Source organism: Lonchura striata, chromosome 5 (assembly GCF_046129695.1).
Source record: "Lonchura striata isolate bLonStr1 chromosome 5, bLonStr1.mat, whole genome shotgun sequence".
NCBI lineage: Eukaryota > Metazoa > Chordata > Aves > Passeriformes > Estrildidae > Lonchura > Lonchura striata.
In genome coordinates this window covers 65,891,232-65,904,435 of record NC_134607.1, presented here as the reverse complement: position 1 = coordinate 65,904,435, position 13,204 = coordinate 65,891,232, and the positions used below count along the sequence as shown (strand labels likewise).

General features: G+C 41.9%; 1 protein-coding gene across 1 annotated transcript; it reads left to right on the top strand.

The window, feature by feature from the left end:
- The first annotated feature begins 732 nt into the window (after positions 1 to 732).
- Positions 733 to 13,202, top strand: SUV39H2 (SUV39H2 histone lysine methyltransferase). The gene is made up of 6 exons (XM_021531061.2): positions 733 to 779; positions 1,753 to 1,898; positions 2,853 to 3,524; positions 5,403 to 5,549; positions 7,115 to 7,244; positions 8,627 to 13,202. The coding sequence occupies exons 1-6, from the start codon at positions 761 to 763 to the stop codon at positions 8,734 to 8,736; spliced, it is 1,224 nt and encodes a 407-aa protein (XP_021386736.1). The 5' UTR covers positions 733 to 760; the 3' UTR covers positions 8,737 to 13,202.
- Positions 13,203 to 13,204: the final 2 nt, after the last annotated feature.

Below are 13,204 nucleotides of genomic sequence, written 5' to 3'. Positions count from 1 at the left end.
TTAAGGGACAACAGTTCAGTTACAACCTTTTAACTTCTAAAAGTGTCACAGAAGAGCCTCAAGAATCAGAAAACACAGGGCAAGGGATACCTGTCTGGGTTTGAAGAGGTTTGAACTTGGAAACGTCTTCAACAACTGCCTGAAAGGAGCCTTGCTGTCAGTGGTTGCCTGGGGGAAAGACCCCGACAGGATGAGAGGTTGCTGTCTCGGCTGCGACAGGGTTGAACGATGGGAGGAATTCCTTCAGGTTGAAGGAGATCAGACATTGGAATGGGCTGCCCGGGAGGCGGTGAAGTCACCGTCCCTGAGGTGTTCAGTGAGAGCCTGGGCTCGGTGCGTGCTCTGGTTGACAGGGTGGTGTTTGCTCATAGGTTGGACTTGATAATCTCAGAGGCCTTTTCTAAACTAATCGATTCTGTGATAAGCTACATTAATAGTAAACACCTCATCTGACGTGATGACGGTGTAACATTTTTTTTTCCCCCCTCCAAGAAGTGCCGGGGACCATTCGGGAAAGAAGCTGCCTCGCGCTTCCCCCGCCTGTCGCAGGCAGTGCGGAGCTCTGAAGAACAAAAGCAAAATGGTTTTAAATCCGCCCCGCTCCCGCTCTCCCGGCTCCGCCCCGCCGGGCCCCTCACGGCAGAGGCGGGAAAGGGGAGAGCGGGCGGAGCCGCGCGCACGCCCGGGCCGCCGCGCGCGCCCCGCGCCCTTCCGGCGGGGGGCGGAGCCGGCGCTGCGCGAGCGCCACCGCCCCCCCAAGATGGAGGGCTGGCGAGGAGGTGAGCGGCGAGCGCGCTGGGGACCGGGCTCTGCTGCCTGCCCGGCGCTGGGGGGCCGGGACGGACGGGGGGAGGACGGGTAGGGAAGCTCCCGCTCGCTTTCGGCAATGGGAGCCGCTACCGGTCCCTGTCACCCGGCTCTGTCAGGACCGTTCCCACCGCCCCTGCCCGCAGACCCCCGGCGGGCGGGAAGGGAAAGGCTGGGGGGTCCTGCCCGCTTCCCTGAGAATCCTGCCCGCTGCCCCAGGGGAGCTGTGGGAGGAGGGCGCGAGGTGCCTGGGGAAAGCTGGAACCGAGAGTGGGACGCAGGGAGAGGCGCCGGATCCCGGCGCGGCCGCGGGGAAGGCACCGCCGCCGCCTCCCGAGCCGGGAGCTGCGGCGCGGCCGGGCGGGATGCCCCGGGGGGAGGAGGCACGGCCCGCGGCGCCGCGCTGCGTTCCAGCCCCTTCGTCCGGTGCTTCCCGGGCGCCCTGCGGAGCTTCTCGTCCCCCTAAATCCGCCTGGCTGGCCGGGCACTCGCGATCCTTCCGGATGAGGGCTGTGGGTCTCTATCTCTTCGTCCAGTCACCATGGTTGCATCGCAAGTACTCAGCTGCGCTTGACTACAGAAATTTGGCGGTCTTGTTAAAGAATGGAGGTTTCCTGCTTGCCGGAATTCGGTTGTGCGATGCTGTAATTGTAGAAAAATTGCTGGTGCTTTTAGTGTATCTTTCACCTGTGGAAGTCTCTGCCCTCCAAAATATTTGTTGTTCTTTAGGCGCGTACGTACTGTACAGAATAAAGGTGCAGGGAGGGAATCATTAACGTGTTTAACTTGGCCCGTTAGAGAAGGGTTGAGTTGGAGACGCTGCAGTTGTACAAGAGACTCAATGGACTACTGACACAATGGTAATGTGGGGACTCTGGGATGAGATGATGATTTCAATTTAGCTGAGACATTAAATAGGATTCTTTACCAATTTTCTTATTGTAGCCTGGTATGTGCCATGTCTAGCTTCACTTGAGACCCTCCAAGAATTATGTAGGAAGGAAAATCTCACATGTAAATCCATTGGAATCACCAACAGGAATCTAAAGAGTTATGAGGTGGAATATTTGTGTGACTACAAGGTAGAAGAGGTAAGAGAAACACAGACCAATTTGATCACTCTTTCAGCTGAAATTTGGAAGCAAGCCAAAGATAATTTTGCTCATAATAAAAAGCAGCAGACAGTGAGGACAAAGCTTTTGCTGGCATCAGATTAAGTATATTTTAAACTTTAAACTGTAAACAGAAAGTGGTTAAGCTGCTACTTTTAGTATGTGGAAGGAAGATCTTTTCCTGAAATTACAAACATTTAGAATATGAAATGTTTCACCTTTGTGTATCTGGTTGCTGATGCTTTAGGGTGGTAGCTCAGTATGAATTATGATGCCTCTCCTTTATTTGCAGATAACTATGTGTATTTCTCTCTTAATTCTTTTCGTCTGTTTGATGGAGGATTAGGGCCATGTGCTGCAAATTGACTCCTGTGAAATTCAGTCTCAGGATTTGTTCTTGTTACAGTTATTTGTCCTTTTTAAATAAGTGCAAAATATATGCTGCTTCATTGTAAATACAGTATTACACTTGTCAAACTAATTAGTGTTCTAGGAGGATGGTTGACATGACCAATAGTGGGTTTTATACTTTTTTTTGCTACATTTTACTTTTTTTTTGTTCTTTATGTGATATGATGCATTCTTCTTGGGCATATGAGTCATACAGCGACTTAGTGTAACTTACCACTTGCCATGACAAACTAGCCTCCTCTTCCTCCAGGTATGCTGTTAGCAGAATTCATTCCAACTTTTGATTTCTTTTCCCTCAGAGACTATTTGTAAAGTATGCAAAGTTGTGCTACAAGTTAATTTGCCCACAACCTGACTTTTCTCTTTCTCCCCAGTTGTAATTTTTATGGGGACATCAAGGCCTTCTGCCCTGTGTGCTGATCCTTAAGTCCAGAGCTCTTGTGTTTGTCTGTGTTGTTCTGTGATGCTGAATTTCAGCTACATGAACTCTGGCTAAATCTGTATCTGTTTCTGTATTTCAAGGGCAAAGCATTCTATCTTGTGAAATGGAAAGGATGGCCAGAATCTTCAAATACTTGGGAACCTCGGAAACATCTGAACTGTCCTCTGCTTATTCAGAACTTTATTAGAGACAGAAATGAATACTTGTCTCGGGGGAGGGGAGGCAAAGCAATGAAACTGAGAAAGCATGTTAAAACTTTGAAACCTGCAATTGCAGATTATATTGTAAAGAAGGCCAAACAAAGAATAGCTCTGCAGAGGTGGAAAGAAGAACTCAACAGGAAAAAGAATCACAAAGCAATGATTCTGGTAGAAAACACTGTAGATCTTGAAGGCCCTCCTTTAGACTTCTACTACATCAATGAGTATAAACCTGCTCCAGGAATAAATGTGCTCAATGGAATAACAACTGGCTGCGAGTGTGCTGACTGCCCTGCTGAGAAGTGCTGTCCAAAGGAGGCTGGGTTTATTTTGGCTTACAATAAACATAAGAAATTGAAAATCCAGCCTGGCTTGCCCATCTATGAGTGCAATTCATATTGTAGGTGTGGGCCTGACTGCCTGAATAGGATTGTGCAGAAAGGGACCCCATATTCACTCTGCATCTTCAGAACCAACAACGGCCGTGGCTGGGGAGTAAAAACTCTCCAGAAAATTAAAACCAACAGTTTTGTGATGGAGTATGTTGGAGAGGTAGGTATGTATTTATCTCGTAGAGGTGAATTACATACAATCAAGGAAATGTTAGATAAAATTTTAATGAGCTTTCTCTCAGTTTTCACTCTTCATGGCTTCTTCACCCAGAGGGTGACAGACACTGGAACAGGCTGGCCAGGGAGGTGATCATGGCAAGAAGCCTGACAGAGTTCATGGCGTGTTTGGACAATACTCTAAGGCACATGGTGTGGTTCCTGGGGATGTCCTGGGCAGGGCCAGGATTTGGTGATCCTTGTGGGACTTTTCCAATTCAGGATGCTCTGCAATTCTACTATATAATAGATCAGTCTGCTTTTGAGTGGAGATAAAAAGGAACATTCAAGTTGACAGCAAAAATCTGTTGTCTAGAACATTCTTTCATTCCAGAGCAGTTGTAAAAGATCAAAAGAGAATATTTATCTCATATGGTACTAAAGAATTATTTTGGATGCATGCCCTAATAGTATTTCTAAAGGCAAGCCCTTAATTTCTTTCATGGCAGTCATATTCTTCATTCTTCCCTGATCATATTTTTTGTAGTTTTTGCCATTCCCAAAGCATAGTTGTTTTGAAACTCCCTGCTTGGACTTTCCGTCCCTTTTCTGTTTTATCTGCACTTCTAAGGCAGTAATTCCAAGCATATTTATTGCTTATGATTAACAGCAAGAGTAGCACTCATAGTATAGACATCTGCTTATTCAATCTCATGCTATTTCATAGAGAACTTTTATGTTATAAAATACAGACCTTGAGTTCCTCTTGAGATTTTGTATTGCCATTGTTTATGTGTTTCAGCCTCTGCTTTGTTCTAGGTCTCTTCACACCAGCAGTTCCTGGCAGCCTCTCTTACAGTGTGTTGCGTTTCTACCACAAATCTGCCTTGCTCCTATGTGGACTCAAAGTGTTTCCTTCTGTCCCTTTGTACAATGTTTATGATCTTAAGTAGATTTCCTCCATGCTTCCTGCCTGAAAGCTTCTTCTCATGCTCATCCATTTCCTTTAAATATACAAAAGGTCATACACTCCATGCACCGAAAGGTGATTATGTAATTTTGTTGCTTAAAGGAAAGAGTGTTCACCTGAATCTACTTAATATCTACTGCTGAGTTCTTAAATCTCATCTGTCAGATTTTAGAGGGATTTGTTGTCCAATTCCATTACATTTTGTATCTCTCTTGATGCCAAATTGTGATTTCTTTGCTGAATCTGCACAACAGAATGTGTTTCATGTGACAGGCTGCAGATGAAGTTGTTTAAGCTGTTTCATCTGTCGATAGTGACACACTCACCTAATGGAATAGATTGAGCTTTGTGATGCGTCTGAGCTGCAGTGAATAGGGTCTTTCATTGCAGTCAAAAATAGAGGAAGAGTTGCTTCTGGGAAGAGAGGAAATGAATATCAGGCTGTAAATGTGGCTGGGTTTTAAAGTCTGATACATGTTGATCACCTCTGCAAAGGGAAAAGGTTGAATCTTGGTTTTATGTGAAGTAAACGAGGCTTTCTGGATCTAATGGAAAAAGTGTGTATAGAGAGACACTACAGGTAAAAACAGTTGATTGGATTGTCATCACCAAAATTATTAGTAGAGGGTGCTGATATGTTTTTTTTTCCCCAGAGACAAGGTAGTGCTGTGCATCAGCTGTAGACAAATTGCATTCAGAGAAGCCTCAATCAAAAATAATTAGTTCAGCTGTATGTACTCATATGTATTCTTCATTCATTAGATAGAATGCTATTTCAACATTGAAAACTTATTATGTTATTGTTTTTGCTGAGTATTTTTCTAACTTTTTTTCTAACTTGATTGTGATGTTTGTTTTGATTTGTAATAATTAATAGTATGATGCAGGTTTCTTTTTTCCTTTTTTTTTTAGGTGATTACAAGTGAGGAAGCAGAGAGACGAGGCCAGTTCTATGACAACCAGGGAAATACGTACTTGTTTGATTTGGACTATGACTCAGATGAATTTACAGTAGATGCAGCTCGATATGGAAATGTGTCCCACTTTGTGAACCACAGTGTAAGACTTTGTTTTGAATACTAATAATTTGGAGAATTATCCTAATTGTGCTAGAAATTTCTTCTACTGTAAACATTTCCTTACTGTATTCACAGTTTTTCTGGAGTAGTTTGCTTCATACCAGCATAGTCCAGTTAATCAGATGATGTAATAAATAGAACAGAATACTGGGCCTTACTTGGATTGAGACTGCCTACCAAAATCTGAGGGGAGATGCTGCCTGAAGTGGACATCCTGTAGGACTGGAGTTTTCACTGAATCAGCTGGTTCTAGACAACCACAATAGGGCTGGTTTGAGTGTGGTTTTTCTGAGTACCTGAAATACCTAACACGTGACAGGTCCTTAATGAAATTAGCCAGGAGTCAGAGATGACAGGAATTGATGTGTTATTTTGTAGCTGGGCAGGATGGAGTGTTACTTTGAATTTCATCCTGCAAACTTGGTAGAGGAAAAAGAGAAATTTCCTATGCTTTCTTAGGTATCTACAGCAGAGAAATATAATTTTTCCTCCTAATCTAAACTTGTAAGAGAACTCAAAAGTAAATTTTAACAAGCAGTTTTTGTAGGGTTTTGTTGAAGTTCAACTGAAGTACCTAAAGAAAGAAGGTTGAGCTGCCTTTGTAAGGATTCCTAAACTAAAAGTTATTATTTATTACTAATTCAGTGTTTGTGAGGTGTGCAGTTAGTGTTCTACAAATACAGAAAATTCATCTCTTCAGGTTTTTGAGATTGTGATACTTGTATATCATGCAAGCTTGCCAGGGAAAAGTATAAAGAAGAATTTTAGATACAGACAGTTGCTCTTCACTTTTGCAAGTGGAAGTAAAGTATTCTGTCTTCAGTGTAAATTTAGATGTCTGTAACTTCACTTCTGATTCTTTAATGTGTGATATATTTCACTGTTAAACAACAAAAAAGCATTCAGAATTTAACAATCTCAGGGTCTACTGACTTTTGACACTTAATCCAGAGAAAATGAGGAAGTGGTTTCTAGTTCCAACTTAGTGACGTTCACCCTCCTCCTAGCAGCCAGACCATGGGAATTCAGAATCCAAACAGGTTTGCAGTTTGCAGTAGAAATTCATGCATTGTATGAGGATAATATCTCTGGCCTGGAAGAAATGCTTAAACATCACTACAGACTAGTGAGTTTGTGGGGCTTGAAACACTAGGTTGTTTTTAGTTTTCTTTCAACTTTAATTCTTTGTATGGGTTTTATTGGTACATCCTAGCCTCTGAATACTAGCTGTAATTATTTTTTTAGCATTTTTGCTGTCACCTTTGAAGGTGCCATTTTTTAATAGGCTGTTGTGTATTAGTGTAGTCTGCACATTGTGCAAATGTTGCCTTCCTGAAAGGACTTGAATCTGAGCTAAGAATGTTCTCATGGAACATTATTTCAGTTTGTTGATTTCAGAAGATAATTTAATTGCATACTTCTGTCACTGAGACAAGAACCCATTCTTTCTTTGCGGACCTTGGTTTACTTAAACACCTCAGTGATATTAAATGTTATTAAATGTTATTTTTTCTAAACAGAAACTGCATTAATTTTTGCTTACAGTGTGATCCAAATCTTCAAGTCTTCAATGTGTTTATTGATAACCTCGACTTGCGTCTTCCTCGAATAGCGCTGTTCTCTACCCGAACCATCAAGGCTGGAGAAGAGCTAACCTTTGACTATCAGATGAAAGGTCTGCACATTTTAACATGGTTCTTGTGGAAGTTTTGGGGTGCTGGTGGGTTTTATTGCAGCCTGAATGATGGTAGCATTTCAGCTCAGGCACAGCTTTTAATAACATAACTCTGGCTTTCAGAACAGTCATTGCTCATGATGTGTAGTGCAGAGAGGAGCACACCCAGAAGCTTTTGTCTGCATCTCTAGTGCACTGCTTCCCTCAATGCTCGTAGCACATCAGGGATTGTGGGTGGATTGTCTGGTAAAGCAAATGATTTTGAAGCTTTGTCCCAGGAATGCTCAAAGGCTGTCCTTAAATAAAGCTTTTCTTTATTCAAATCATAAAATCAGCATTTCAGGTAAACTACTTTCTAGATAGTCTGTTAGTGATAGTTACTAAGGTAGATGCTAAGGCGGTTGTAACAGCTCAGCAGCATGCCCATAGGTTGGAGTTCTGGTATCCTGTAGGCCTCAGCTGTGGATGTAGGTCCTATGGAACAGCTGTTTCAGCTGGATAGGGTTAATTTCTTCTCAGTAGCTGGAACAGTGCTGTGTTTTAGACTCAGTATGAGAATAGTGTTGATAATTCACTGATGTTTTCTTAGGTCAAGAACTTTTTTGTGTATCATGCTTTACCAGTGAGGAGATACTCAAAAAAATGTAAAAAAAATCTAGCAGGAAGCTTAGACAGATGAATTAGTCAAAGAGATATTCCATGCCAGAGAATGTCATGCCTAAGGTCAAAACTGGGGAGATACCCAGAAGGGGCTGATCAGAGTTCAGGGATGGCCTCTGGGAATCAGTGAGCCAAAGGTAAGCAATTGTTTGTGCATCACTCATGTTTGTTTGTTTTTTTTCTTTTACTACTACTGATAATTATAATCATCAGCATAATCAGAATATCATAATTATTACAATATTTTACTATTTCAATTATTAAACTGTTTATTAGTTCAATTGTTAAACTATTATCTCAGCCTACAAGTTTTACTTTTGGTTTTCTTTCCTGCTCTGCCAGGGTGCAAGGGAGCGAGTGTCTGTGTGATGTTTCATTGCCATCGGGGCTTAAAACACCACACTGCCAAATTGATCTTGAATCTTAAAACTCTTCTTTCTCTCTGTGACACTGGTATTGAAGGTCAGCTGCACTGTCAGCTGATCCTTGTGGATACCTGGGTGGGTACAAAGGTTGAGTCTCAGTTTTGGATTCTGATGTGTATGCCAGGTGTTGTACAAGTAGCTGTAACAAGGGTGTCAATAGAATCTGAGTGATTCTACTGATTCACACACAGCTCTTTGAACAGGGCTGTTAGAAGGCCTTTAGAAGCTGTTTGAATACTGGGCATAATCTTGGTCTGTCTTCTAGAACTTCCTTACTTGTGTTCTTCTGTGTTGCAGGTTCAATAGATCTGACTTCAGACTCTGCTGAAGGTCTTACCCCATCCAAAAAGAGCATCAGAACTGTCTGTAAATGTGGAGCCATGTGTTGCAGAGGTTATCTCAACTGAGTTTGGGTATCCAAAGTCACAAATATTTTGTTCTTTTTTTAATGTGTTTTAAGAAGACTCTTCTTTCACACCTATATTCAAGTATTCTTACAGCTAATGTAAATAAGGATGGTGAAAACAAGGTATTGTGTTTGTAATTGAAATGGCATTGGCCAAAGAAAGAGATTGTAGTGTTTCATGCCAATACTGAACTGCTAATGGGGATGAAAAATTAATTTTTCTAGAACAGTTGTTTAGGAAGCCGTAAAATGTATGCAAAGAAAACTCTAAAATGTACCTTGATTTGAATATTCCTAGAATCATAGAATAAACTGGATTGGAAGGGACCCTCAAGGGTCATCATGTCCAACTCTTAGTCCTACACAGTACACCCCAAGAGTCACACCCTGTGCCTGAGAGCATTACACTTCTTGAACTCCGCCAGGCTCGGTGCTGTGACCACTGCCCTGGGGAGCCTGTTCAGTGCCCAGCCACCCTCTGGGTGAAAGAACCTTTTTCTAATGTCCAAGCTAAACCTCCCATGACTCAGCTTCAAGCTACATGTTTTCTATACCTTGAGAAGTCAGAAAGCATTTGATTTGAATTCTAAATCTTAGTTGACAGTTTTTTTGCTTTTTTGTTATATAAAGAAAAGCTTGAAGATCTTGGCAATAACATTTATGGCACCAGGGTGAGGGATTAAGGAGAGTCAGTGTAAATAAAGGTTCACAGGAGTGCAAATTGTAAAATGTCCATGGAACTCCATGCAAAGAAAGTAATTTCAGAAAGAAAATTAGAGAGGCCAAACTCAATTAAAACTTAATCTGGCCACTTCTTTAAAGGATAATAAAAAATGTTTTTATAAATACATTAACAGCAAAAGGAGGGGCAAGGAAAAACTCCATTTATTGTTGGACACGGTGAGGGAATATGGTTACCAAAGATGAGGACAAGGCTGAGGTACTTAACACCTTCTTTGCCTCAGTTTTCAACATCAAGACAGTTGTTCTGTCCTCAGGATAATTGGCCTTCTGAGCCAATTTTCCCCAAGTTTGCTCTTGGGGAAAGAGGTTTATTGGGGGTGCAGGAGGGCTGTGCCTCGTGCTGCCAGGTGTAGCACGTGGCGGGCCCTGAGAGGGTGGCGGAGGGGAGAGACAAAAGGAGGGTTTAGGAGAGGGGAAGCCCCAGGAGGGGAGGAGGTTCCAGGAGGGGGGGAGAGGTTCTAAGAGGGGGAAGAAGTTCCAAGAGGGCGTGTGGCCCCTCGGAGCCCCCTTATCAGGGGCTCCTAGGTGGGTTGGGATAAGGCATGGGCCAATGGGGTTACAGACATTGATGTTTTAGGGGAAGGTACAGAAGTGTGGGATGAGCCATACTTCTTTTGGGGGGTGGGATAGAACAGTCCATTTCACTCCAGGACTCATCCAAGGGCAGGAGTGACATCCGGCTAGCTGGGAGAACTGTTCTCATCCTAGCTGTATTATTTATGAACAATCATATCTATCTATCATCTGCAACACTTATCTCTCTCTACAACTCCCTGACAGGAGGGTAGCCTGGTGAGGGTCAGTCTCCCAGGGATCCAGCAATAGGACAAGAAGACATAGACTCAAGGTGTGCTGGAGGGGGTGGTTAGGTTGGATATTAGGAAAAATTTCTTCTCAGAAGGGGTGATTGGACACTGGAATGGACTGCTCAGATAGGAGCATCCTGAAGGTGTTTAAAAAGTGGATGTGGCACTCAGTGCCATGGTCTGGTTGACAAGATGGTGTTCAGTCATAGGTTGGACTTGATCTCAAAAGCCTTTTTCAGCCTAATTGATTCTGTGACTCTGTAATTGGTATTAACAGATCCCAAGTGTAAAATCTGAACTTCTTCCTGATGTTATGTAGAATGTTTTCAGTTGTTATGCTCCGATTTTGTTAGGATTCTATAGGAGGACTGCAGTTCCACAGAGAATTTATAAATATGGAATTGTCAGAAGTAACATTTGCTGTTTGTTTTCATTGCATAAATTTGGCAGTCATGGCTGAAACAAGTTGCTGGCTACAGTTTGGAAATGGATAGCAAAAGGTTAAAGAGAGGAGCCCATTGTCTAACAAAGTCAGTGCATTGTGGAGATATGCTTTGTTATCTGTTAGGTGCAAAAGAGCCCTGGGATTGATGTATATTCACAGATGGTTTTGGTTCAATTTTCACATACTGTGTCTTTTTTACCTAGTGACAGACTTCTAAGATACTAGGCCTGTATTTTCTGGTTGCAAAAATGTTAACTTCAGTGAAGTTAGACTAGGGGTGAGTATACCCATTTGCTGTAGACATTTGTAAGATGTTCTTGAATGTAAAGGCTGAGAAATGTGCTGTTCTTCAGCTGCTTTAGTCATCTTTTTTTTTTTCCTGGTCATCTTAAAATTGTCTCAATCTATTCATAACATACGCTAAGTTTTGCTTGGCTTCAGAACCACTGAAGAGCAGTTGAGGTGGGTGATGAGTGGAGTGACAGCCAAGGTCCATGCTCTAGGAATGATCCACATGCCTTTTTCTCATGGATTCAGAGCTTGTAAAACTTGCATATTGCTTACCAGTCATGTAAATGTTGACAGGGTCAAGCAGAATAATGTTGCTCCATAAATGGATGCTCCATAGCTGGATGCTGGCTATGTACTGTAAGTCAGCTAGTTACCTTTATAAGGTGTGCAGCTGTTGGCTCAGGTGAATGAAGTCAAGTACCTAGCATGTAACTGTTTACTTAATTTGTTAGAAAATGCCTTAAATTCCATGTTAATTATTAGCACTTCAAAAAGAGGATTTCAAGGTTGTCTCTTAAGAAGCACAGTTGCATTTGTACTGAAGATACAGCTCTTTGGTAGCAAATGACACTATATATGCTACTAGCCAAAATCAGTTTTACACTTTTGGTGAAGAGCATGGGCTGCTGGAAATACTGCGTGAGTTTTGTAATCTACAATACAGAGATACACATTGAAATAGAGACTTTATATTGCTTAATTCATAGGAGGAAGTTTGCTTAGATTTAAAAGTATTTGATGTGATCAGGCTCACCTATATCCACAGTTGATAAATGCTGAATCTTGTAAGTTATCACGCCATATCTCTAATGTTTGGGTTTTTTTAATTTAAAGTTTTAAGTGGAATGTGGAGCTTTAATGTCAGCAAACTCTAGATGATTTTGCATAGTTTGGAGTCATTAGTGCTTTCTCTTGCATGTAGCTCAAATTAGCAGTGCATTCCACGTGCATGGAATCTGCAGTCTCCAGCTCCTTAATCCACTGCAGCCTGCACTGTCCCTGCAGGATGAAGGCAAGAGATGGATTCCTTACTCCAGCCTCGCCTGTGCTGGGGGCACCCCCAGGCTCTGTCTCTCCCCATGCCCACTTTGATTTAACTATTGCAATTAGCTGCATTTTAGAAGGTAACAGTTGGGGCAGTTGTACTGGAGTGCGGTGTCTGCCTTTTCCAGAGGCAGAGAATGTTATTACCAGCACTGGAATAAAGCTGCTGTTTGTTAAGGATATGTGTGTTATCTTCTGCCATAAATAAAGAACCGTTAATTTATGTTCTGGGAGGTAGCAGTATTTTGTATTTATTTGAAGGAAACCCATGAATCCAGTTTCCAACATAAGAGCCTTGAACAGTATTTTATATTTACATAATCACAGTGTATTTGGATGGCAGTCAGTGAATTAGCTTAATGGGACACTGTGTCACTTTTAAAACTCCTTTGACTGTTTTTATGAGTTTCGCAGAAAATTGCCAAACTGAAAATGGAAAAATAGCTGTTTCAAATTTCTTAGGGAAGCTAAACCAGCCCACCTTCTGTCTTTATTTTGCTTTGTGGTCTGTTGGCATTGTCATGGTCACCAATTCAGTTGTGTGTATGCACTTCTTGGGGGCTGGTAACCTGCGGCCTGCCCTCCAGCTGTTCTTTTTTTCTTGGTTTTATTTTTTTGTAGCAAAACTAAAGCTGCAAGATCACCTGTAGGAAAAGTTACTGTCTATTTATTTAATCTCCAAGATAAGTCAATCTTTTGTTTATTTTTAATGTATGTTTTAGGAACTGTATTAGAAGATGCAGTTTGTAAGCTCAGGAACATTTTCTTTTCATACTGTGTCGTCTCTAGTATTGCTGTCTTCCTATAGTTTTTGATAAAATAAATTAAATTTAGTTTTTCTCTCGTTGTTGTCATTTTTAAAAAAAAAATTAGCCTGTCAAAATTAGTTGTAGCACTAGAATTTGCTTTAAGACTGCAACCTCTTAATTCCTGGCTTGTAACCAAATTTTCTAGGACTGTAAGGACTCCAGCAGAGGGACAATGAGGAAGTGATGTGTTTTCAGTTTAGGACTGGTGAGAACTGATATAAATTTACACTTGCCTGAACAGACTGGATTCCTGTGTATTTGAGCATCCTGTTAAAGGAAGCCCTGAACTTACATGCAAAGTTTTCAGATATTAAATGAGTCAACTGAAGA

Bases quoted from the DNA above. Each gene is read 5' to 3' on its own strand.
- SUV39H2 (XM_021531061.2), top strand. The intron at 1,899-2,852 runs GTAAGAGAAACA...CTGTATTTCAAG, and splicing joins GTGACTACAAGGTAGAAGAG to GGCAAAGCATTCTATCTTGT. The intron at 3,525-5,402 runs GTAGGTATGTAT...TTTTTTTTTTAG, and splicing joins TGATGGAGTATGTTGGAGAG to GTGATTACAAGTGAGGAAGC.